Source organism: Dryobates pubescens, chromosome 2 (genome assembly GCF_014839835.1).
Source record: "Dryobates pubescens isolate bDryPub1 chromosome 2, bDryPub1.pri, whole genome shotgun sequence".
In the NCBI taxonomy this organism is placed as follows: domain Eukaryota; kingdom Metazoa; phylum Chordata; class Aves; order Piciformes; family Picidae; genus Dryobates; species Dryobates pubescens.
In genome coordinates, this window is record NC_071613.1 from 9,919,085 (window position 1) to 9,946,422 (window position 27,338).

Below are 27,338 nucleotides of genomic sequence, written 5' to 3' on the forward strand. Positions count from 1 at the left end.
CTGTGATATGCAGACTCATTGAGTAAAGCAGAGCAGCTTATGTAGCACATGAAGTAATAGAAGATAGCACCTCAACAGCTTACCCACAAACACATTTTAAAAGCCGGAGCCAAATGACACCGAATAGAAAAGCTTTCACATCAGGCCCTAAGCAAACAATTTCTCACAAATGACACAGCTGAAATTTTCAGAATTCAAGGAATAATGCTCTGGCTGGGTTTCTCCACAAGGTGTTATCACAAAGAGCTCTCTTTGGCAGGCAGACACAGGTTTTGAACAAAGCTGGCAGACTTGAAAATATTCCAGGAGAAACATGCAGCTTAGCACACCCCCCCACCTCAAAGCATTGCCAGCTACAGCTCTTTCATGAAAAGCCACCATTTCAAAGGACACAATGCAGTGATAAACCAAAACCAACCACAAAACACCTTTTGGACAAAACCTCCACCTTTTCTGTAGAGAATCAGCCACATGGGAACAGTAAAAGGAGCAACGGCCACTCTGAGGGCAACAGATGGGTATATCAAGCTCCTTCTGCCAACTTAATCATAGCATCACGGAACTGCTTTGGTCGTAAAAGCCCTCTAAGATCATAAAGTCCAACCATCAACTGAACACCACTATGGCCATTAAACCATGTCCCAAAGTGCCACAGCCACAGGTTTCCTGAACACCTCTTGGGATGGTGACTGCACCACCTCCCCTGGGCAGCCTGTTCCAATGCCTGACCACCCTTGCAGCAAAGAATTTTTTCCTAATCTCCAACCTAAACTTTCCCTGGCATAATTTCAGGCCATCTCCTCACCTGATACTAGACAGAAGAGACCAACACCAGCCTCACTCCAGCCTCTTTTCTTGGGAGCTGTAGAGAGCAATGAGGTCTCCCTTCAGCCTCCTCTTCTCCAGACTAAACAACCCCAGCTCCCTGAGCTGCTCATCACCAGCCCTGCTCTCCAGACCCTTCCCCAGCTCTGCTGCCCTTCTCTGCACATGTTCCAGCATCTCAATGTCCTTCTTGCAGTGAGGGGCCCAAATACGAACCCATTACTCAAGTTGTGGCCTTAGCAGTTTAAACAACTCAGAGTTTACTTCATTTGCTCCAGTGGAAATCTACTGCATTTGAAAACTCTGCCTCTTGCAAGGTAACCTTTTCCTCTGCATACAAGAACCACCATGGAATCCAGTGAAGACTGAGACATGAAAGATGATGCCACTTTGATGGTGGTGGAAAAAGCAATCATGACCTCACAATACATGACTCAACACTTTGCTTTGAACAGAACACATGATTTGTTTTTTTATTTACCAATCTAAGATAAATCTAAGTACCACAATTTAATTACTTCCAATTATTTAGCAGAATGTCCTCATTTCACCTTGAAGATAATTTCACTATGACCAAAAGAAAATGGTGAAGAAAAAAACCCCAATAAATCCAAAGCAGGCCACACAATGGGGTGGCTTCAACTTCTTAATTAAGAAACAGCTTCTGACCCTTCAGAAGGGTTTGATCAGATTTCACAAACAGGTTTCCAGGTTGCTTCTATAAATTATGGATCATTGACTCTGAAACATGCCAGTGGGTAAGATTCATCAGATGAATGTAGACATTCATTCATGCCTCTGACCACAAGGTTAACACCAGCTCTCAATAACCACCAGACCTAAGTAGGTCACTTTTATCATCCTTCCTATTACAGCAAAGACTTGTTACCACCTTCAACTCTTTCACAGGAATTATTTTCACTCCAGCAAGAAATTTCCCACTACTCCTGCAAGAATTTGGAGCACAAATGACTTACCTGTGAACATAATGCAACTGATGAACTGAATCAATAGCTATCACCATTTCAGCCAGATAAAAACGAGCCATATCTTCAGGCAGCCTGTCCTCAAACTTGCTGAGCAATGTAAGCAGGTCCCCTCCAACATAATAATCCATAACCAGGTACTATGGAGAGAGAAGGACAAGAAAGCAAAGTGAAAAAAGGAAACAGCTGGAGTGAATTTGGAGAACAAAACCTAATTGATGCATACAAATTAATGCACTGTAAAAATAACAATAAACATTAAAGGTTAACCAAGCTGCTCAGATGTGCTGAAAACAGTAGCTAGTTCAGTCACATTTTAATATTTAACCTCCTTGAATACTTTTTGTATCTATACCTCTCCAAATACATTAAGTCTCATGGCAAAATAGTATCAGCTTCATCTACTGCCCCATCATCTAATAGAAATGATTTAGATATTCAGGATTCCCTTGTAAAAATAATAACCTTTGAGAGAATGCAAAGGAGTAAAGGATTTCAAGCACAGATCTATTAAAAAGAAACCCACCAAGATGATCAGAGGGCTCGAGCACCTCTCCTATCAAGACATGCTGAAAGAATTGGGGCTGTTCAGCATGGAGAAGAGAAGGCTCTGGAAAGACCTTAGAGCTCCATTTCAATATCTGAAGGGGACCAACAAGAAGGCTGGGGAGGGACTGTTTGGAAGGGCTTGCAGTGAAAGGACAAGGGGCAATGGTTTGAAACTGGAGCAGGGGAGATTTAGGTTGGACACCAGGAAGACATCCACACTGGTGCATGGTATTGTTCCTCCCCAGGTCCAGGACTCTACACTTATCCTTGTTGAATTTCATTAGGTTCATCTTTGCCCAGCTGTCCAGTCTGGGCAAGTCTCACTGAATGGCCACACAACCTAACAGGGTGTCAGCCACTCCTCTCACTTCCTTTAGAGACATGGTCAAAATTACTGGAAAAAGTGTGAATCTCCTTATTAGTGTCTTTTAAGTTTAGTTTAGTTTCATTGTGGAACAGCAACTGGAAGGGCAAATGAGGAAAAGGAAAAAAAAATCCAACTAATTATAACTAACAAACTAATTATAAGCAATCTAATTTAACACCCATTTCTATGACATTGCTTTCCAACATCATTGTGGACAGACTAATTAGAATAATTTCCCACTGAAGCACACAGTATCTGAAAGCATTTGCCTAGAGTTCCAACCTCTGCTTCCAGGAAGACAGCACACACTAGCATTGGAAGCAGTGACTCCTTACAGCAGTGCAGAATGAACCACAAATAGTAACTAATATTTAAGATGCAACAACACACAACTCCATTTCATAGAGTCATAGAATAGTTTGAGTTTGGAAGGGATCTTAAAGATCATCTAGTTTCAACCCCCCCTGACATGGGCAGGGACACCTCCCACTAGACCAGGTTGCTCCAAGCCTCATCTAACCTGGCTCTGAACACCTCCAGGGAGAGGACATCCACAACCTCCCTGGGCAACCTGTTCCAGTGTCTCACCACCCTCACTATCAAGCATTTCGTCCTAATCTTCAGTCTAAATCCGCCCTACACAAGCTTTAATCCATTTCTTCCTGTCCTATCACTACAAGCCCCTGTAAAAGAGTTCCTCCCTAGCTTTCTTGTAGCCCACTTCAGGTACTGGAAGGCTGCTTTAAGGTGTCCCTGGAGCCTTCTCTTCTCCAGACTAAACAGCCCCAATTCTCTCACCCTGTCCCCACAGGAAAGGTCCTCCAGCCCTATGACCTTCTTCATGGACTGCACTGAACCTAGTCCAGCAGTCTTATATTCCTCTTCATGCCAGGGGCACCAGAACTGGTTGTAGTGCTCCTAATAATGAAGTCAGCCCCACTGTTAAGTCTTGGGGCACACCAGCATTGACTGGCCTCCAGCTGGGTTGTGTGTCACTGATCCCAACTCTCTGGGCCCAGCAAGTTTTCAGCCCAGTTCCCTATCATTTACCTAATGCATGCTTTGTCAGCTCAGCCATGCTGATGTTGTGGCAGACAGTGTCAAAGGCATCACTCAAGTCAAGGTAAACAACCTCCATTTTTTAAAAAGGCAACTTCTGGTGCATTATATTTCAATAAGAAGCACCAGGGCTGCAGTCACACTAAGCTGAGGAAAGACAGCACTGCTGACATCTTCCCCAGCAGCCTGCAAAAGCAGCTCCTGTTAGCAGGCTACCAAAGGTAAGGACCAGAAGCTTCACTGTGCTTAGTGTAAATAAGGAAACTGGCAGGATTAACACAAATTCTAGCAGGCTGCTGCAGAATACTTAATATTCCCTTTCAAATACTATTAATAGTAAGATCAGAATTGCACAAAACCTGAGATTATCTTCACTGTCCAAATTAAGAAAGCCTAAAGCTGCCTGGGAGTAAGAGTCACAAATACAGAGCCCTGTTTCTATACAAACTCCACTAAAATCCATGGATTGCAGAACACAAAGCAGTAGCTGCAAAAAGCATTGCAATTCTGCAAGAATTCCATTTGTTTTATTGGGCATATTGGAGGGGGAAAAAAACTCCAAGTAAGTAATGAGACTGCATAATGGACATTTAAGAAAACATTCCAACTGACTAATGATATGAAAACCAAACTACTGGGTAATAAAACCCAAATAAGCACAAATATATCAGTGTTTACTTTTTCAGGCATAAATAACACTAAAAATGTATCACAATTAAAAGAAACCTTTCCCACTTAAAGTAGAATACAAAACTGGCACTTTTTCTTCATATTACCTTTTTTCCCCCAAGTCTTTCAAAATACCTGACAGCTAAATAACCTTTAACATTAAAAAGACATTTTAGTCTACAATTGCAGCTTACAACCATTTATTAAGACATTTAGTGGCATTCTTCTGTTCTGCAAGTACATTTTCTTGCTTTGTAATATCTTAGTGGGTCTAAGTCCTCAAAAATGCAAAGACCAGGCTCTGCTCAGTGACACAACACGGTCTACTGGGCTTGGGGGTGTTAGATAGAAGGTTGGACTTGATGATCTTGAAAGTCTTTTTTCAACCTCAAAGATTCTATGATCCAAGGATAGGACAAGGGGCAATGGGTGCAAGCTGGAGCAGAGGAGGTTCTGTATGGATGTAAGAAAAAAAACACAAACTTTTTCACTGAGGGTGGCAGAGTCCTGGAACAGGCTGCCTAGAGAGGTTGTGGAGTCTCCTTCTCTGAAGACATTCCAAACTCACCTAGATGCATTCCTGTGTGACCTGCCCTAGGTGATCCTGCTCTGGCAAGGGAGTTGGACTGGAAGATCTTTTGAGGTCCCTTCCAACCCCTAACATTCTGTGACTGTGTGAGAACCAACTGGTGCTTTGAAACAGAGCTACTCCCTGTTTCTAACTGTGCAGCAGTAATCAGCAATGTTAATCACTGAAAACTTGAAGTCACAAAGAAAATGTATGTTAGTAAGTGCACTTTGATCTTCAATGGAGTGATGAACTATAGGGAGATGCAGATAGGTTTATCAACAAATGCAAAGTGGCTTAGAAAACAAAGCTGCATTCCTGAGATATTTATAGCTAAAACTTGCAAACTTTCTGACCACTCTCCAGCATTCAAACCCTTGGACACAAAATCTGTTCAGTCCAGAAGACAAAACTACCAAACAAACAACATTCCTGTTTTTAAGCACAGCTAGGAATCTGCCATTTCCATCCACAGATAAATAAAAAGCAACACTCACCAAGTAGTTTTCATCCTGGAATGCATAATGTAATGTTGTGATCCATTGGTTGTCTCCGTTCACTAACACATCTCTCTCCTCTCGAAAGCAGGCTGTCTGCAGGGGAGAACAGGAATGGTAAGGTTTAAGTAAAACACATACAGAAACATTTTGCAACTTGACTATGCTCATATGAACGCAGCACATTTGGGGAAAATAAAACCAAATATAAATTGAAAGAAAATAGAGGAACAAGGGAAGGAGAGGAACAAGGGAAGGAGAGGAACAAGGGAAGGAGAGGAACAAGGGAAGGAGAGGAACAAGGGAAGGAGAGGAACAAGGGAAGGAGAGGAACAAGGGAAGGAGAGGAACAAGGGAAGGAGAGGAACAAGGGAAGGAGAGGAACAAGGGAAGGAGAGGAACAAGGGAAGGAGAGGAACAAGGGAAGGAGAGGAACAAGGGAAGGAGAGGAACAAGGGAAGGAGAGGAACAAGGGAAGGAGAGGAACAAGGGAAGGAGAGGAACAAGGGAAGGAGAGGAACAAGGGAAGGAGAGGAACAAGGGAAGGAGAGGAACAAGGGAAGGAGAGGAACAAGGGAAGGAGAGGAACAAGGGAAGGAGAGGAACAAGGGAAGGAGAGGAACAAGGGAAGGAGAGGAACAAGGGAAGGAGAGGAACAAGGCAAGGGAAGGAGAGGAACAAGGGAAGGAGAGGAACAAGGGAAGGAGAGGAACAAGGGAAGGAGAGGAACAAGGGAAGGAGAGGAACAAGGGAAGGAGAGGAACAAGGGAAGGAGAGGAACAAGGGAAGGAGAGGAACAAGGGAAGGAGAGGAACAAGGGAAGGAGAGGAACAAGGGAAGGAGAGGAACAAGGAAGGAGAGGAACAAGGGAAGGAGAGGAACAAGGGAAGGAGAGGAACAAGGGAAGGAGAGGAACAAGGGAAGGAGAGGAACAAGGGAAGGAGAGGAACAAGGGAAGGAGAGGAACAAGGGAAGGAGAGGAACAAGGGAAGGAGAGGAACAAGGGAAGGAGAGGAACAAGGGAAGGAGAGGAACAAGGGAAGGAGAGGAACAAGGGAAGGAGAGGAACAAGGGAAGGAGAGGAACAAGGGAAGGAGAGGAACAAGGGAAGGAGAGGAACAAGGGAAGGAGAGGAACAAGGGAAGGAGAGGAACAAGGGAAGGAGAGGAACAAGGGAAGGAGAGGAACAAGGGAAGGAGAGGAACAAGGGAAGGAGAGGAACAAGGGAAAGGGGCAAGAAAGAAAAGGAAAAGAGAAGCGGGGGGGAGAAAATAAAAATTTAAAATAAAACCAAAAACAAAACAAAACAAAAAAATAATTTTAAAAGTTACTATGAACAAATTGCATTTTGGGAAAATAAAAATAAACTTAAAAATAATATTAAAATAAACAAAACCCACAACAAAACAACTCGTATTGATAGGATGAGGGGCAATGGTTTGAAACTGGTCCAGGGGAGATTTAGGTTGGACACCAGAAGGAAGTTCTGCACAGTGACAGTGGTGAAATACTGGAACAGGCTGCCCAGGGATGTGGCTGAGGACCTGTCTGTGGAGACATTCAAAAAGCCTTGATGTGTCCCTGGTCAGCCTGATGTAGTTGGGGGTCTCCCAGCTGAGTGCAGGGGGGTTGGAGAAGCTGGCCTTTGAAAACCCCTCCCAAGTCAGTGCAATCTATGAATCTTCATAGGCTCTGTTTAGAAGGCAGATGGAGAGAAGAGAAAACAGACCAGATCTCTCGAGGCATGCTCTGGTACTTCAAAGGTGTTTCATCAGTTACGAACCTTGCTCTGTCCCTTCCATCTTAGGACACATCTAAAGTTAAACAAAATCCAAACCTTTTCTTTTTTCCCTTTTCAACTTCATTTCCAAAACCAAGAGGTGAATAGCAGAACTCTGGCATGCTTTTTGCTGGTGGTAAGATTTGGAGAGTGAAATAATAAAATATCATTTTAGAAGAATACCCAGAGTGAGAAGAGAGCAGAAAACTCCCTCCTCCTCGCAAATAAACCACACCAGGTCTTGTTTCGGAGAGAAGAGGTCTGAGAGGGATCTGGTAAGTGTCTATAAATATCTGAGAGCTGGGGGTCAGGATGGAAGGGACAGCCTCTGCTCACTTGTGCCCTGTGATAGGATAAGGGCCAATGGATGTAAACTACAGCAGAGGAAGTTCCACCTCACCAGGAGGAAGAACTTTAGTGTAAGGGTCACAGAGCACTGGAACAGCCTGCCCAGCGAGGTTGTGGAGTCTCCTTCTCTGGAGACTTTCAGGACCCATCTGGATGAATTCCTGTGCAACCTGCATTAGATTCTGTGGTCCTGCTCTGGCAGGGCAGTTGGACTCAAAAGATCTCCAGAGGTCCGTTCCAACCCCTAACATCCTGTGATACAGTGTGTAAGAATACTGCAGGCCAGGAAAAAGGAAGCTGACAGATTTAACAGAGCATGAGATAAACGGAGTGCACCTGGAGAAAATGACAACGTGCACTTCAACAAATACCCTCCGAGGTTATTAAATGAAAAATGGACTTGGGGCTGGGAGAAAGAGAAAGATGATCTTCAGAAGGCAGAAGAAGGTCTTCTGTGCTCCAACTGGCCTTTCTTCCTTCCTTGTTTGTAAACTCTTGCCACATTTCAGGGAGAGATACTACCCGTTCTTGTTTTCACAAGGATAACTGACACAGAGTTTCACTGCTTGTTGTAACACAATTCACAGGATTAGTTACTCGACAGTTTATATAACTTCACTTGTTTTTGCCATGCTTTAAGAGAAGCCCACGCATTCCCTGAGCACTCTAGACACCCACCTCCAGGCAGCATGCCCAGAGCTGACAGCAACAGCTATTACCACAGCAGAGACAGCCAAAGAGCCTAAGTGGTTCATGAGCTTTACGTTAATTCAGAGAGGGGAACAAAATAAAATCAATTGTAGCAGTGATTCTTGTAATTAATATGACACAGATCAATTAATTTTCTTTTATGAAGCCTTTTCTTTAAGGTCTTTCATTACTTCAGCATTACATTTCATCTTCCCTAGGCACAAATCTCCAATTGTTGGCAGAGACCTCCAGAGGTCATCTGATGCAGCTCTTTGCCACAGCAAAGCCCACTTAGTGCTTTGGTTATATCTATATTGTTATCGCGGCCTTCAACCAGTCAAGAATTCAGGCCCTGCTATCTGCAGCTCATGCCCTTACAGCTCAGAGTTAACACCTTCCAGGAGTGCTGACTGCTCCCATGCTGCATATTTTCCCCTGCCTCTCCTGAGCCTCATCTGGCACCTTAGGACACACATTTAAGTGTGATTATCACCACTCAGGGTAACAGCTGTCACACGCTTCCAGGTCCTCCTTGTATCAGCAACATGTCCAGTCCTCTAACACATCTCTTGAGATTTCAACAGCAGCAAGTATTTGGAAAAGTTAACACTTTTTAGAATACCAAAGAGATCCCTGACCTTGCACCCTGTGTTGTTTCATCATCACAAAGCTGTGTACAATTACTCTCAGAGCTTGCAGCCATCCATCTTAACCTGGCATCTGTAAAGCTCTTGAGGACACACTCCATTGCTGCTTTTACAAAAGACTCTCACCTTCTACCAAGAATACAGCTGATACAAGGATACAGGAACAAACTGAAGGTGCTGCTGGATGAGAAGCTAGACATATGAGCCAGCAATGGGCACTAGAAGGCCAATGGCAGCCCGGGCTGCATCAGAAGAATCACAGCCAGAAGGGTAAGGGAGGTGATTCTGCCTCTCTGCTCTGGAAAGACTTCACCTGCAGTGCCACATCCAGCATTTGGATCCCCAACACATGAGAGACATGAAGCTGCTCAAGCAGGTTCAGAAGAGGGCCATGAAGATGATCGGAGGGCTGGAGCACCTCTCCTATCAAGACAAACTGAAAGAATTGGGGCTGTTCAGCATGGAGAAAAGAAGGGTCTGGAGAGACCTTAAAGCTCCATTTCGGTATCTGAAGGGGACCTACAAGGAAGGCTGGGGAGGGACTGTTTAGAAGGGCTTGTGGTGACAGGATGAGGGGCAATGGTCTGAAACTGGAACAGGAAAGATTTAGGTTGGACATCAGGAGGAAGCTCTGCACAATGAGAGTGGTGAAATAGTGAAACAGGTTGCCCAGGGATATGGCTGAGGCCTCAGGCCTGAAGACATACAAAGTCAGCCTTGATGGCTGGGCAGCCTGCTCCAGTTGGAGGTGTCTCTCTTGAGTGCAGGGTTGCTAGACAAGATGGCTTTTGGGGGTTCCTTCCAACCCAATGTCATTTGTAAACTTCTTTCTGCCCTTTTGGCATAGAGTGATCTCTGCTTGCCTGGCAATTTTGGACTGTTGGAGTTTCCTCTGTGTTTCAGCATTAGTGCACCACATTGCTAGCAGAGCCCAAGTGGGTGATTTTCCCTGTAGTAACAAAGTGAGATGTGGTCATCAACTTTTAAAACTGACCGGTTACAGTTGTTGCAGGTGATGTTTTGCAATGAATTTTCACTCTAGATGGTTCTCTTTCCACTGTATACCCATGGGTTACAAAGACACAGAAAACCATAGTTGCAATTCTTTGTAAGCTAACAGTTGAGACTTTCAGAAATCCAGCTGGACCCAAGGGAAGAGAGTATTTTTAATACCTTACATACTGAAAAAATCTTTCAAACCTATTTATAAAGTTGTTTTAATGGAAAGAAATAGCTTCCAAACTGCCTTTAACAGGGTACATTTAAAAATAGTGTAGCTTTTTTACCTTGGTATATTCTTTTTTTCACTAAAATAATAAAACTTACACTAATGACATCAATCTTAGAGACAAAAAACTCTCTTAATCATAGAATCATAGAATCAATAAGGTTGGAAAAGACCTCAAAGATCATCAAGTCCAACCTGTCACCCAACACCTCATGACTACTAGACCATGGCACCAAGTGCCACATCCAATCCCCTCTTGAACACCTCCAGGGGTGGTGACTCCACCACCTCCCTGGGCAGTCCATTCCAATGACTAACAACTCTCTCTGGGAAGAACTTTCTCCTCACCTGGAGTCTAATCAAGACTATTGCCAGCTTGCTCTGAATCTGGATAGTGATAGGATTAGGGGGAATGGAGCAAAATTAAAAGTTGGTAGATTCAGATTGGATGTTAGGAAGAAGTTCTTCCCCGTGAGGGTGGTGAGACACTGGAACAGGTTGCCCAGGGAGGTGGTGGAAGCCTCATCCCTGGAGGTTTTGAAGGCCAGGCTGGATATGGCTCTGAGCAACCTGCTCTAGAGTGAGGTGTCCCTGCCCATGACAGGGGGATTGGAACTGGATAATCCTTGAGGCCCCTTCAAACCCTAACAATTCTGTGATTCTAAATTTTTGGATAAAGAGGAAACACATTGGGTAAATCCAAGCTCAGCCTGCATGCCATTTGCACCTCTTCATATGATAACATTTTCAGTAAAAGAGACAGGATGTGCACACATCACAAATTTACTTTAATTTGCCTGGATAATTTTTTTTAAAGGTTTCCCATTGATTTAATTTCCTAACAAGATAAAATTAAAACATAAATGCAGGCATCAGAATAACCTTGGAAGCAACTGAACAGGAAGGCAGTCTGAGAGTAATGAAGTAGGAGTCTCAAATAAAAACTCAGGTTAGAGGTAATTCAGACAGAGAAGTTGGAAGGGACTTTTTACCAGGGCTTGTAGTGATAGGACATGAGGGAATGGATTGAAGCTTGAGAAGGGCAGATTTAAACAGGAGATTAGAAAGAAGCTGGAGTGTCCAGGCAGGGCAATGAAGCTGGGGCAGGGTCTGGAGAACAGAGCTGGTGAGGAGCAGCTGAGGGAACTGGGGTGGTTTAGTCTGGAGAAGAGGAGGCTGAGGGGAGAACTCACTGCTCTCTGCAACTCCAAGAGTGAGGTTGCAATGAGGTGGGAGCCAGCTTTTTCTCCAAGGTAAAAAGTGATAGGACAAGAGAAAATGGCCTGAAATTGTGCCATGGGAAGTTTAGGTTGAAGACAAAGAACAATTTCTTTCCTGCAAAAGTGGTCAGGCATCGGAACAGGCGGCCCAGGGAGGTGGTGGAGTCACCATCCCGAGAGGTGTTCAAGACATGTGACCACAGCACTTGGGGACACGGGTTAATGGCCATGGTGGTGTAAGGTCAGTGGTTGAATTTGATGATCCTGAAGGTCTTTTCCAACTGAAACAATTCTATGATTCTATTCAGCAGTGTACGAGGGGGCAGGATTAAAGGAAGCATTACTGTCATCTTACTTCAGCTCTCTTCAGCATCTCCCACTTATTGAGTATCTTCATGGCAAAAACCTTATCTGCATTCTTCAGTTTTACTACTGCAACCTGGGAAACAAAAGTGAAAGAGAAGTTAAAAGATGAAAAAGCATGTTGTTTTCACTTATATGAAACCTCGCTGTTTTGGAGGTTTTCTCTTCACTGCCCTGGACACTTAGTTTTACTACCCACAGAATACCACACCATCCACATAAAGAAATAGTTAACACCACAGAGCATCTGCTCTGCAAAGGTTCCAGGACTGTTCTAAGCATTCACTAAGTATCACACTTCTGTTCTGTATGGTTATGTACATCAAACCAGTATGTCCAGCAGGACAGGGAAGGGATTCTGCCCCTCTGATCTGTTGAGACCCCACCTGGTATCCTGCATCCAGTTCTAGTGCTCACAGCATAAGAAGGACGTGGAGCTGCTGGAGCAGGTCCAGAGGAGACCATGAAGATGATCAGAGGGCTTGGAAAACATGCCCTATAGGGACACGCCAAGAGAGTTGGGGCTGTTCAGTCTGGGAAAGAGAAGGCCTGGGGGAGATGTTAGAGCTGCATTTCAGTATCTGAAGGGGACCTACAAGAAAGCCAGGAAGGGACTTTTTACAAGGGCTTGTAGTGATAGATTGAGAGGGAATGGATTGAATCTCGAGGAGAGCAGACTGAGACTAGAGGTTATGAAGAAATTCCTCTAGTGAGGGTGGTGAGACACTTGAACAGGCTGCCCACGGAGGTTGTAGATGCCCCCCTCCCTGGAGGTGTTCAAGGCCAGGCTGGATGAGGCCATGAGCAACCTAGTCTAGAGGAAGGTGTCCCTGCCATGGCAGGAGGATTGGAACTAGATGGTCTTTATGGTTCTTTCCAACCCAAACCACTCTATGCATTTTTTCCTAAGTGACTGCAGATGAACAATGGCATTGCTCACAATCACACTTCTTGCTCCACCATACCATCATGAAGCTATCACTGGCTGTATGCTTTATATTCCTGAACTCCAGTCCTACATTCTGCAATCACTTAAATTACAGAGGTGCCAAACTAGACAACAGTTCTGTACTTTCTAGAACAAAGTAATTAATTTCTTTCAGCTTTTAGGCACAGCTTAGGCTGTAGGATATCATAAAGCAATTTCCACTCTCATTTCAAATAACACCCTAGATTTTAATCCAAGATACAGTAAAGTTCATGTTTTTCCAACTGAATTTCAATTAGCTGTGATAAAAGACAAAAATGGAATCATTTTAGGGAAGGAGGAATGTAGAAGCTTACACAAACACACACGTTCATAAAAATCATGAAATGGTTTGGGTTGGAAGGCACCTCCAAAGGTCATCCAGTCCAACCCTCCTGCAGTCAGCAGGGACATCCTCCACCAGATCAGGCTGCTCAGAGTCTTGCCACACCTGACCTTAAATATCCCCAAGGATGGGGCCTCAACTACCTCTCTGGACAACCTCTTCTGACAGTTCAGGCTTCCCTAGGTATGGAAAACTCTGATTCTTACCTACGAATATGCCACAGACTCAGAGCTGCTGCTCAGAACTAGAGCAGACCACCAAATCACCACCCAAACCCTGGAAGAGTTCAATAATGGGTACATTTTAACAACCATCACCCAATTAGTCCTTCCTGCCTCTTGCCTTTCAAATGAAACTTAAAGCTTAAGCAGTTATGTTTACTTCTGTGTGCATCTGGTTACAAACCAACATGTTTCACACAGATCCTTCTCATCCTCATCCTGCAGGCCAGTGACAAAAAAAAAAAAAAATAGAGGTTGAATCCTACATTCTTTCCACCTCTTCCATCATCAGTAAACTACCTGTGAAGACAGTGATGAAAAAAAAGGAAATATGGGATCAGACACTTGGAGTAAAGCATCACAGAATCATAAAATTGTTAGGGTTGGAAGGGACCTCAAGGATCATCCAGTTCCAACCCCCCTGCCATGGGCAGGGACACCTCACACTACAGCAGGTTGCTCACAGCCGCATCCAGCTTGGCCTTCAAAACCTCCAGGGATGAGGCTTCTTCCACCACCTCCCTGGGCAACCTATTCCACTGTCTCACCACCTTCATGGGGAAGAACGTCTTCCTAATATCCAATCTCAATATACCCACTTCCATTTTTTTTTGTCCATTCCCCCTAATCCTATCACTACCTGACACCCTAAAAAGTCCCTCTGTGGCTTTCTTGGAGACCCCCTTCAATTACTGGAAGGCCACAATAAAGTCTCCTTGAAGTCTTCTCTACTCTAGACTGAACAGCCCCTAACTCCCTCAGCCTGTCCTCATAGGAGAGGAGCTCCAGCCCTCTGATCATCCTCATGGCCCTTTGCTGGACATGTTCCAGCACCTCCAGACATGCAAACCTCTTTCAACCACCTTCAAATTTGACGCTGCAGCAGCTTCATCAATACTGCAAAATAAATGACAGGTTGAAGGATTCCAACACTTAAACTTTTAGACAGGCTTTATTTAGACATCTACCTCTTCCTTAGCTACAGATTCATAACCAAAGCAGCTGTCAGTTCCCATATGTGCAGCATTATCAGCCCTGCTCTTGACTCTGCAGCCTTCTGGGGTCACAGAGGGAGAACTGGGTGGGGGAGATGGGAATAAAAAAAAAAAAAAAATTGAAAGCAGAGATTTGTGCCTAAAAATTGAGGTTTAAATCCATACTTGGGATCCCTCAGGGTACTTTCAGATTTGAAACATAAAAATAGATTATTTCTTTAGACAAGAGTCTGATTTTAATTCCTAAGGAATGTCTACTCTCCTCTGCATGGTACCTAGCATTTTCTTTAGGAGAAAAAAATGAATCCTGTGCAGTGCTGCATAACCCACAATGCAGATTTGAATCCTGAGTCTCCTTGCACTTTAAAATTAGCCTGAAACTCTGGTAAGTCATATCAGTATTGCTTTCTAAATGAGAAATGGCAGGAGGAGAAAGGCTGAACACTGAAACTTAGTCAGCGTTCAAACTGGATCACATCCTAGCTGACAGGGACCTCTCTGCATGATGCAGTCTGGTATGAAGCTACAGCATAAATCTGCCCTAAAGACCTTTGTGAGTATTACAGGGGGAAATGAAGAGGTTGATAGCAGAGCTGGCTGGAGTACTGCTACTGCCCAGTGTCACAAACCAGGTTTTCCCCACCATTAGCCATTGTAGCACAGGCAGCCAGAGGCATTCAGATAACACTTGCACTTCAAGTCCAACCCCAGGATTTCATTTCTTGCCTGTAGCAAGCACAGTGAAAGGCTGTGCTGTTCTTCAAAAGACTTGGTTGTTCAAAGACATCCACTAATTGCACAGCTGCCTACATTTGAAGTCTCCTAGAGAGCACTCATTTGGACACAACCAAGAGAGCTACAAGCACTGCCCCTGGTTAACAGCTGGAGAGGCACAGGGCTTCACGACAAGATCAAGGGCTCAGCACCTCCTGTGAATGTGCAATGGTACTGAGAAGTGACTGCAGAGCACAACTTAGACTCATGTTTACCAGCTGTGTTTACGCTCAGCCAGAAGCAGTGTTTTGACCTGTGAAAGCCACTCCTGTTATTCCATATCAATAACTACCACAGACCACCATACAAAAGAAGATTCATATAGTCATGGTGTGGATTGGAAGGAACCTTTAAGATCATCTTGTTCCAACCCCCCTGCCATGGGCAGAGACACCTCCCACTAGACCGAGTTGTTCAAGGCCTCATCCAACCTGGCCTTCAACATTTCCTGGGAGGGGGCATCCATGACCTCCCTGGGCAACTTCTTCCAGCGCCTCACCACCCTCACTGGAAAGAATTTCTTCCTAATCTCCAGTCTAAATCTGCCCTCCTCAAGCTTCAATCCATTCCACACTATCACAATATCACTAAGGTTGGAAGAGACCTCGAGGATCATCCAGTCCAACCTGTCACCACAGACCTCATGACTAGACCATGGCACCAAGTGCCACGTTCCCTCTTGTCCTAACACTACAAGCCTTTGTAAAAGTCCCTTCCTGGCTTTCTTGTAGGCCCCCTTCTGGTACTGGAAGGCTGCTAGACCTCAGAAGGCCTCCCCAGAGCCTTCTCTTCACCAGGCTGAACAGCTCCAACTCTTTCAGCCTGTCCTCACAGGGGAGGCTCTCCAGGCCTCATGGCCTCCTCTGGACCTGCTCCAGCAGTTTGATACCTTTCTTGTGCTGGGAGGCCTGGAACTGGAGGCAGTGCTGCAGGTGGGGTCTCAGCAGAGTAGAGAGGCAGAATCCCCTCCCTGTGCTGCTGCTCTCCCTGCTTTGGATGCAGCCCAGCACACAGCTGCCTGCTGGACTGCCAGCGACCATTGCTGGCTCATGAGGAGTTTGTCACTAACTGACACCCCCAAGTCCTTCTCCAGGCTGCTCTCAAGCCACTCCTCACCTACCCTATATTCTATGACAAACACCGTCATTTTCTGTAATCACAGTGCTGTGTGAAAGCAAATTCCAAGGTGCTTATTTCAGGACTATGAGAGGAACACCTGACACTACAGCACTGAGCGGTCTGAAGCAGTTTCCAATTGTGACAGGTTTTGAAACACGTCTACAGATCTGGATGGTATCAATGTACACACAGAGGTATGAGGCACATACAGAATCACAGAACCATTCAGGTTGGAAAAGACCCTCAGGATCACCAAGTCCAACTAAGAACCCTACTCCACAAGGTTCACCCCTAAACCACAGCCCCAAGCACCACATCCAAACCACCTTTAAACACATCCAGGCCTGGGGTCTAAACCACCTCCCTGGGCAGCTCATTCCAATCCCTGACCACTCTTGCTGGGAAAAAAAACAACTTTCTTAATGTCCAGCCTAAACCACCCCAGCCACAGCTTGAGGCCGCTCCCTCTTGTTCTGTCACTAATTACCTGTGAGAAGAGACCAGCACCAGCCTCTCCACAAGGCCCTTTCAGGTAGTTGTAGAGAGCAAGGAGGTCTCCCCTCAGCTCCTCTTTTTCAAACTAACCATCCCCAGCTTCTTCACATCAGATTTTTTTCTCCAGGCTCTTCCCCATCTCTGTTGCCCTCCTCTGCACTGGCTCCAGTGCCTCAATGTCTCTCCTATATTGAGGTGCTCAAAACAGGGCACAAAACTCAAGGTGTGGCCTCAGCAACACCAAGTACAAGGGGGCAATCACCTATGTACACAAAGGCCTCGATACACACAGAGTTCTTCTGATCTTCTCCCTTCCCCAGTGAAGCTGTCCAAACAGAAGAAGGGGTCCTCATTCCTGCCTAGCTATGCTGAAGTGTCTTGCTACTGGTATTTCTTAGAAGTGGACTTTTGGAGGGGAGGAGAGTAAAATTTATATTTTCCTGTGAGCAGCCCAAGAAAATATGATTGGTATGTGCTGATGTAAACATCTTGGTTTAGTCAGATAGGGTTTCTTCCCAACACTTTTCCATGTTTCCCACAAACAGCAGTGCAGTCTGGAATGCTGTGAGATACCTCCTGCCCCAAAGTCAGCTACTTGTCTCTATGCTACGTGTCTGCACATTTCCTGTGCCTGAAAAGCAACAGCCTTATACAGAGCGTAGTCATCCCTCCAGGGACAGAGAATCTTACTGTTCAAAACTGGATGCCAAAATTTAGGAACAACTAACTAGTTACCAGAGGTACAAAATTCATCATCCCTGAACTATCAACAATGTGACATCACATTTGCTTGTGTAAGAAACATTCAGCTATTTTTTTAAAGCAATAATAGAATGAATGGAGTACAATGATGCTAAGTGATGCAGTTGATAGGACTGAAGGATGGGATGGGTGCCATCCAGAGGGACCTGGACAAGCTGGAGAGCTGAGCTGAGGAGAACCTCATGGGGTTTAAGTGCAAGGTCCTGAACCTAGACTGAGGCAGCCCTTGATATTAATCCAAGCTGGGGGATGATGAGATTTGAGAGCAACCCTGCAGAAATGGACTTGGGGGTGCTGGTGGATGAGAAGTTGGACATGAGCCAGCATTGGGCACTTACAGTCCAGAAGGCAAATGGCAACCTGGAATGCATCAAAAGAAACATGGCCAGAAGGTCAAGATGTGGTTCTTCCCCTCTGCTCTGCTGAGAACTCACCTGGAGTACTGTGTCCAGTTCTGGGGCCCCCAACACATGAGACACATGGACCTGCTGGACTGGGTCCAGAGGAGGACACAAAGATGATCAGAGGGCTGGAGCGCCTCTCCTATCAAGACAGGCTAAAAGAACTGGGACTGTTCAGCATGGAGAAAACAAGGGTATGGAGAAACCTTATAGCTACATTTCAGTATCTGAAGGTGACCTACAGAGAGATTGAGGAGGGACTGTTTAGAAGGGCCTGTGGTGATAGGATGAAGGGCAATGGTTTAAAACTGGAACAGGGGAGAGTTAGGTTGGACATTAGGAGGAAGCTTTGCACAATGAGAGTGGTAAACTACTGGAACAGGTTGCCCACGGATTTGGTTGAGGCCCCAGTCCTGAAGACATTCAAAGTCAGCTTTGATGTGTCCCTGGGCAGCCTGCTCTAGTTGGAGGTGTCCCTGCTGACTGCAGGAGAGTTGGACAAGCTGACCTTCAAGGGTCCCTTCCAACCCAATGCAATCTGTGAATCTTTGACTTTGGTACTAGCAGAACCTTCAATATGCCCTACTTTACACTGCTGAGAGACGCTAAGAGTTGCTGCCAGTTGCTTCACCTTTTCCAGCAGCATTCTTCAGCTCCCTGGTCTTTCTGTTCAGAGTTAAGTTTTTCAAACCATGCTGCCTGAAGCCAGCACAATGAAACACTTGATGCCCACATTATTAATTTTACCAGGATAATCCTCCTCCTCCACAAGCACAACATCTGTGTTTCCTAAAGACAGTGCTCTCTCACATAAAATGCTAAATAAGCAAATTTATGCATGCAGAGGGGAGGGGCATGTCATTAATTTGACAAAAAAGGGGAAGAATTCGCAAACTGGCAGCAAGCAGGATAAGGGAGGGAAAGCAAACTAGGAACAATGAATCTCACAGTTATGAGCAGCAAGTAGTTTAAACCACTTTTTGTCTATATCAAAATGCTGGACTATGCAAACTGAAGAAACTGAGGAGCAGAAAAATCAAAATAGGAACGATCCTGAGACTGTGCCAAAGAAAACTTGCAGTCACTTTGTAGTCTACAGAATTTCAGAATTCTGTTGATTCAGGAGACAAGAAATGACTCCTCCCAATCACCTAGAACAATCTTGGGCTCCTTTATAGTTTGCTGGAAAGAAAAATACATTCCTCTAGATTTCCTAATCTGTCTCAGTAAACTACTGTAGTCTACTGAATCATACAAGTCTTTGCAATGTAATATTAATACAGGTTCAGGTGTCTTAGGAAGCAGTAAATTTTAGTTGTCTTTTTTCTTTTTTTTTTCCTTTCCTCCCCCCCAGCCTTGCTAGGATATTTACTGCTTATTTTACAAGGCAATTAGTCATTTCATACAGAACTTCTTTTCTTATGCAGATATTTGTGTTGTCTCCTTTAAGCAAGTAATCATAGAATTTTAGGGGTTAGAAGAGACCTCAAAAGATCATTCAATCCAACCCCCTGCCAGAGCAGGATCACACAGGGTAGGTCACACAGGAATGCATCCAGGTGGGTTTTGAATGTCCCCAGAGGGGACTCCACAACCTCTCTGGGCAGCCTGCTCCAGGGCTCTGCCACCCTCACAGTGAAAAAAGCTTTCCTTCTGTTCCTGTGGAACCTCCTCTGCTCCAGCTTACACCCATTATCCCTTGTCCTGTCACTGGACATCACTGAGCAGAGCCTGGCTCTGTCCTTTCAACGTTGCCCTTCACATCTTTATAACCATGAATGAGGGCACCCCTCAGACTCCTCTTCTCCAAGCCAAACAGACCCAGCCCCCTCAGCCTGTCCTCAGCAGGGAGATATTCCACCTTCACCACCTTTGTGTCTCTGTGCTGGACTCTTTCAAGCAGTTCAAGAAAATAGAATACACATCCTTGCAAATATTGGTGAGTCTTACTTTAAGAACACACAAAAGTAAACAACTTTACTTGAGAGGGCTTCAGTTTTCCCATGTACTTAAGATTTAGACAATTAAGTAAGAGTCCTGCTAGCTTTCTCAGGTAAGGAATTAGAAAGAAACACTGTTCACAGAAGAGGAGAACTAAGACACAGACTGTCCTGAGAAGAGGATGGGGACAGTTCCACTCTCACTATTCATGGGCTGATTCACTACACAAAAGCTTCCTGAGAAAGAACCTCAGGGCTTTTGTGGTTTAGCCGCTGTGGAGTTTGATGCTGATTTAGCAGACAGAAATGACTTCTCTTGACAACTCAGTATAAGGCAGCTTTCACATAGGATTCTTGTGACAAGAAGGAACCCACATCACTGATTTTTTCTTGCATCTTGCACAATCTGTGCATGAACTCAGCTGCAGCTACTATAGCAACAGGCAGACAAGCACACATTAATGGAGAAGACAAAAACTTCTGTGTCAGAGGTTCAGAGTGAAGATAAATCACCCATCACTGACTTCACCTTTTAGTCTCCTTTATCAAGATGCATTACTCCAGATGGATCAAAGACATACATGATAAAGCAGCCCAATAAACACTACTCTCATTTTTATGGTTACCCACTGATGGTATTTGCATATAAGCAGAGCATATGGTGACACAGTCAACTGTAAAAATACCTGTTCCTTACATTACCTAGCTACTACCCAAGAGAATTCTCTTCTTCCATAACCACAGATTAATAAAGGCCAATATTCACACGAGTCAAACATGCAAGTGAGCATCAAACCAATTCTTCTGTGTCACACACCACACAGCCTCTGTGGGTGTTCTCATCTGAGAAGATGCAGCCTGGTGAGGCTGCCTCTGGAATATTGTGTCCAGTTCTGGGCCCTTCAGTTCAAGAAGGATCTCAGGGAACTAAATGAAAGGTCCAGTACAGAAATGCAAAGATGCTGAAGGCAGTGGAACATCTCTGCTGAGGAAAGGCTGAGGGAGCTGGGGCTCTTTAGCTTGGAGAAGAGAAGCCTGAGGGCTGACCTCCTTCAAGCTGATAAAGATGTGAAGGGCAGTGTCAGGAGGATGAAGCCAGGCTCTGCTCAGTGATGTCCAATGACAAGACAAGGGGCAATGGGTGCAAGCTGGAGCAGAGGAGGTTCCATGGGAACAGAAGGAAAAACATTTTCACTGTGAGGGCACCTGGAGCAGGCTGACCAGAGCGGCTGTGGAGTCTCCTTCTCTGGAGACTTTCAAAACCTGCCTGGATGTCATCCTGTGTGACCTGCCCTAGGTGATCCTGTTTTGGCAGGGGGGTTGGACTGGAGGATTTCCAGAGGTCACTTCCAACATCTAACATTGTCTCATTCTGTTAATGAAAATCCCACATTTCCAATTAGAAAAGCAAAGACTACGTTGCTCAGAAAGCCTTTTTCTTAGGGGATCAGTTCACATGTACTCTCACAGCCAGTATGGAGTACCTTCTGCAGAATCTTCACATCCTGTCCCCTGGTTATCAACAACTCAAGCCACTGTTATGCATGAAGTTGCTCTTACTACAGTGTCCTGCATGAAGACCAAAGTACATGCACATAACACAGTTAAGAAGGGGCAGAAAACTAATGTTTATTTCTTCAAGTTTCCTCAACCTACATAATCTGACATGCCTACTGTAAAACCTAGTGATCAACAGCCTCATGTGATGACTTCAAATAAGAGATGGACTCATTTGAAGCAGCAAAAACTTGTAGAGTTAGATAGCAGTAGGTGATCTGCTGACAAAGGAACTAAGTAACTGAACTCTTCAGAAGAATACAGGAAAAAAATATTCAAACAGCAAAACTGTGAAATGAAGTGACAAGAATAGAGATTTCTCCTTGCTCTTACAATGAGAGTATCAGTGTTGCTGAACTGATTAGAAAAACCTAGGTCTTTATACCGAGAAAGAATGGAAGTGATCTCTGGAGATCATCCAGTCCAATCCCCTGCCAGAGCAAGATCACGTGAGGCAGGTCACCCAGGAACACATCCAGGCAAGTTTTGAAAGCCTCTAAGATGACTCCACAACCTCTCTGGGCAGCCTGCTCCAGGGCTCTGGCACCCTCACAGTAAAGAAGTTTTTCCTCATGCTGAGGTGCAACTTCCTGTGTTCCAGTTGCCTCTTGTGTATCCATTGCCCCTTGTCCTACCACAGGATACCACTGAAAAGAGCCTGGCACCTTCTTTTTGACCACCACCCCCCAGGTATTTATAGACATTGATCAGATCCCCTCTCAGCCTTCTCTTCTCCAGATGAAACAGCCTCAGGTCTCTCAGTCTTTCTTCATAGGAGAGACGTTCAAGTTCCTTAATCACCCTCCAGCAGGCCTCCAGCTGCTGACTGGAAAGGATTAGAGTCAAGCAAATGAATTATCAGACAGCTGACACATGGTCTTTTAAGGCATGTGAACTTGCCTCTCTCAAATTTTAAGAGAGACTGAGAAAGAGCTGTCAAAGAATGCATCAATCAGAATGTATTTGCCTTAAACATGAGGTGGGCCTACAGTATCTATTATACCTTAATAAGGTAGCAACCAGGACATCAGTATATTGCTCCTAACTGCCCCTCCTCAGTGCTGCAGATTTGCAAGAGCATTATTCAAAGCCCTCTCTCCACCCCCCTCACACACATACCTCCCCAAAGGCTCCTCGACCAATCACCTTCAGGATTTCAAAATCTTCTTTGTGTAGTCGCATCTGTTTCACTTTAGATGTAAAAGGTTTGGCTGAAACAAAGGAAAATAGCAGTCATTTAAAAAAAAAAGAGAAAACGACCTCAAAAACATAGCAAAACAAACAAAAACCCAAAGAAGGTAATACCAGCATAAAATAGATGTAATCAGAGCCCTAAAAACAACAGACTGTGTTCCTTAAAGGAGGGAGGGAGAGCAAAAGGAGGGAGGGAGAGCAAAAGGAGGGAGGGAGAGCAAAAGGAGGGAGGGAGAGCAAAAGGAGGGAGGGAGAGCAAAAGGAGGGAGGGAGAGCAAAAGGAGGGAGGGAGAGCAAAAGGAGGGAGGGAGAGCAAAAGGAGGGAGGGAGAGCAAAAGGAGGGAGGGAGAGCAAAAGGAGGGAGGGAGAGCAAAAGGAGGGAGGGAGAGCAAAAGGAGGGAGGGAGAGCAAAAGGAAATAGAGAAAAATAAAATAGAGAAAATGAGAGAAAAATAAAATAGAGAAAAGGAGGGAGGAAAAAAAAACAAAAAACAGAAAAGGTAGGGAAAAAACCCCACACACAAAAAAGGGGGGAAAACAGGGGGGGGGGGGGGGGGGGGGGGGTGGAAAAGGAGAAAATTAAAATAGCAAAAAGAAAAAGGATAAAAGGGGGGGGGGAAGCAACATTCACTACATTTTTCTACACCATTTCGAGTTCAGAGACATCCACAACACCTCTGCTCTGAGTTGTTACCAGCAAAGTATGATGTAATTATTGGGGAAAAGATTAATTTCTCTGTCAAACAGCAAAAACAATACCATGCACTATTTTTGGAGATCACTTCTTCACAAGAGGGGAAACTCAACAGTCAATTCCTGGCTTCTGGAAGTGAGAACAGTTATACTCAAGACACTATCAACCCCCTCATTTATAGAGTCAAGCTCCAATTCCCTCCTTTTTCCCCTCTTTCACAGTACTTTTCAAAGCAGTAAGCAAAAAAAGTAAGGTCCTGGATGCCTCCTCCCTGGAGATATCACAGCCAGGTTGGATGAGGCCTTGAGCAATCTGGTCTAGTGGGAGATGCCCCTGCCCACAGTGGGGGAGTTGGAACCAGATGATCTTTAAGGTCACTTCCAATTCAAACCACTCTATGAAAATAAGGTGGTGCATTCCAGACAGGTAACCCCAGTGCTCTTTGCAGTGTAACAAACTCAGCAGGATTGTTCCCCCCCTTTCAGCTCCATTTAGCACTAGATCTAACCAGTCCTGGATCATTACCAAATGCTCTCTGCATGCAGGCAAAACATCCAAGTTACTGATAACCAGAAACCAAATAACACAGCTTTTTGGGGGGGAAGAATGGGGGAACAAGCCACAAAATGTTAAATACTAAAAACTTTAATAATTATTTTAATTATTATTATTTAAAAATAAGTGTTTTCACAGAATGGCTTAGGCTGGAAGGGACCTCAGAGATCATCTACTCCAACCCACCAGCCATGGGCAGGGACACCTCTCAACTAGACTTGGTTGCTCAAGGCCTCATCTAGCCTGACCTTGAACACCTCCAGAGAGGAGGCATCCACAATCTCTTTGGGCAAGCTGTTCCAGAGTCTCACCCTCCTACTGAAGAACTTCTTCCTAAGATACAGTCAATTTTAAGACACATTCCTTCAAGGCACTACAAAAATCTTTATCCAAAACCCTTCTGCCTACTATTGAGTAAAGAACTTTTTAATAGATTCATAGACTGCTTGAGGTGGAAAGGGACCATAAAGACCTTCCAACCCCCCTGCAATGGGTAGGGACGCCTTGTGCTAAACCAGGTTGCTCAAGGCCTCATCCAACCTGGCCTTTATCACCTCCAGGGAGGGAGCATCCACAACCTCCCTGGGCAACCTGTTCCAGTGCAAGATGTCCCTTCCTGGCCTTTCTTGTAGACCCTCCTACAAAGAAAGGCTGAAAGAATTGGGGCTGTTCAGCATGGAGAAGGGAAGGCTCCAAGGGAGGCTTTATAGCTACATTTCACTATCTGAAGGGGACCTCCATAAAGGCTGAGGAAGGACTGTTTAGAAGGGCACGTGGGGATAGGATGAGGGACAATAGTTTGAAACTGGAGCAGGGGAGATTTAGGTTGGACATCAGGAGGAAGTTCTGCACAATGAGAGTGGTGAAATAGGGGAACAGGTTGCCCAGGGATGTGGTTGAGGCCCTGTCCCTGAAGACATTCAAAATCAGCCTTGATGTGTCCCTGGTCAGCCTGATCTATTCAGAGGTGTCCCTGATGAGTGCAGTGGGGTTGGACAAGATGACCTTTGAGGGTCCTTTCTAACCTGATGCAGCCTGTGAATCTGTTGCTTTAATGCAAATATTTAATGCAAAGTGAAGAAATTAAACCAAGCCTTTAAAGCCTTTTAACTTGCAATCCAACTGATTGAAAACCAACGTGGAGTTCTCCACTTCAGAACTTTTTGACCGTTACAGGCCTGGCTGCAGTACAAGGAAAAAAATATCTTGTTAACAAGCAACAGCATAGCTGTTTAAACCACAAAACTCTTCCTCACTTTATGTTGCAAGGAAAGGGCTGTCATTCTTTAATTATTACATTTTGGAATCTTCCAGGGTTCCCATAGGGACACTGGGAAAATAAACATCGTTAGAACTACTGCAGTAAAATAACGGCCGACAAAAATAGGCTGGGAGTAGACTTCATGATTTGTAACATTGGTGTTGGTGGAAAAGTTTGTAAACCCTTCTCTTTATCATCTCTAGCAAGAGACAGCCCAAAGAGTAGCCAAGCAGTTTTAAGCAGAAAGATACAGTCCAAGAAAAGAGAGGAAGGAAAAATAAAATACAGAGAAGGGGAAAAAAAAAAAAAATATGAAAAAAAGAAAGAAATTGCCCCAGGAATGTGCTCCACAGAGCTTGTTCCAAAAAAAGGTCAATTTGCTTTATCATCAGTGTTGTTTGTCTGCTGTGCAAACATCTGCTGCTCTTGTGGCAACAGCAGTCTCAAGTACAAAATACTTGGCGAGGCCAAGGGGCTTGGAGGGGGTGATCTTCAGACAGCCGTTTCGTGCATCCAGCTCTCCAGACTATGAGGTTAACAGGCAGACTTTCTGCAACCACTTTGGCAATGTCGTTGGAGTTGTTATGAAGCCAGCACAGGGTAAGGTCAGGAAATGGTTTGCAAACTGCAGTGTGCTCAAAGGGGTCCCAGCAATGCAGCTCTCTTGAAAGACACAGGTACGCAGCCCCCACTTGTTCACAGCCCCATGCCCCTGTGCAGAAGCCTCATGAATCAAATGGGCATCACTGAAAAGAGCCTGGCTCCATCCTCCTGACAGCCACCCTGCAGATATTTGTAGACATTGAGAAGGTCTCCCCTCAGCCTTCCCTTCTCCAGACTAATCAGCCTCTCAGTCTTTCCTCACCAGACAGATATTTCAGTCCCCTAACCATCCTCATTGCTCTCTGCTGAACTCTCACCAGTAGTTCCCTGTCCCTCTTCAACTGGGCAGCCCAGAACCGGACACAATATTCCAGATGTGGTCTAACTAGGGCTGAGTACAGGGGAAGACAACCTCCCTTGACCTGCTGGCCATACTCTTCCTAATGCACCCAAGTATACCATTGGCCTTCTTGGCCACCAGGGCACATTGCTGTCCCATAGATAACTTCTTATCAACCAGGACTCCGAGGTCCTCCTCCATGGAGCTGCTTTCCAGCAGGCCAATCCCTAACCTGTGCTGGTGCCTGATGTTGTTCCTCCCCATGTGCAGGACTCTGCACTTGTCCTTACTGAACTTCATTCAACTTTAATTCCTTGCACTTAATCAATTACACATGGCAAGGAAAAAAAAAAGACAAACAACAGAACAATCTCCCAATTCACCCTCAGGGGAGACCGATGAACAGAAGTGTTGTAAGCTGAGCTGAGCTGTTATGTCAAACAAGGTGAACCTGTCATGACTATTCCTTCTACTTATTTACATCTCTGTGGGTCTTTTCTCAGATTTTATGCTCCAGTCCCTTCATTCCACTTATGCTTCACATGCATTCAAACTATAAAAATCAGTAAAGAGAGAATTCTACATATGTTTGAAATTCAGACTAACTTTTTTCCAGAGGAAATTTGATCAGAACTTCACCTGAAGTAACTTTTGAAGCACACAGAGTAACAGTCAGCAGAACACCAGCTCCCAAGCCAGGCATATTCAATGATCTTTACAGTGAGGGTGGTGAGACACTGCCACAGGCTGCCCAGGGAGGTCATGGATGCCTCCTCCCTGGAGACATTCAAGGGCAGGCTGGATGAGGCCTTGAATAACCTGAGCTAGTGGAAGGTGTCCCTGCCCATGACACCTTCTACTAGACCAGGCTGCTCAAGGCCTCACCCAGCCTGGCCTTGAATACCTTCAGGGAGGGGGCATCCACAACCTCCCTGGGAAACCTGTTCCAGTGTCTCACCACCCTCACTGTAAATAAGTTCTTCCTAGTCTCCAGTCTAAACCTGCCCTCCTCAAGCTTCATTTCATTGCCCCTCATCCTATCACCACAAGCCCCTACAAAAAATCCCTCATCAGCTTTCCTATAGGCCCCCTTTAGCTACTAGAAGGCTACTCCAAGGTCTCCCTGGAACCTTCTTTTCTCCAGGCTGAACTATGAGAGAAGTAGATTGGAAAAGAAACAACCCCTATGAGAAACCAACTGCTTGGCATTTCAAGACAAAGTTCCCTTTCCTTCAGTAGTTAAAAATAATTACAAATACATACAGAGCTTTGCAATGCAAAGGAGAAAAAAACTCCATCTAACCTAGGATACTGGCAC

At 44.9% G+C, this 27,338-nt stretch overlaps 1 protein-coding gene across 3 annotated transcripts in view; it reads right to left on the minus strand.

The window, feature by feature from the left end:
- The window catches only part of CDC42BPA (CDC42 binding protein kinase alpha), a 192,699-nt gene that overhangs the window by 110,237 nt on the left and 55,124 nt on the right, over positions 1 to 27,338 (minus strand). For all 3 annotated transcript variants that reach the window (XM_054169969.1, XM_054169985.1, XM_054169978.1), the window contains exons 2-5: positions 22,493 to 22,584; positions 11,789 to 11,872; positions 5,521 to 5,616; positions 1,803 to 1,951 (exon numbers count right to left, since the gene is read on the minus strand). In XM_054169969.1, coding sequence (XP_054025944.1) covers positions 1,803 to 1,951; positions 5,521 to 5,616; positions 11,789 to 11,872; positions 22,493 to 22,584 — 421 coding nt within the window. The remainder of the gene's footprint in view (positions 1 to 1,802; positions 1,952 to 5,520; positions 5,617 to 11,788; positions 11,873 to 22,492; positions 22,585 to 27,338) is intronic.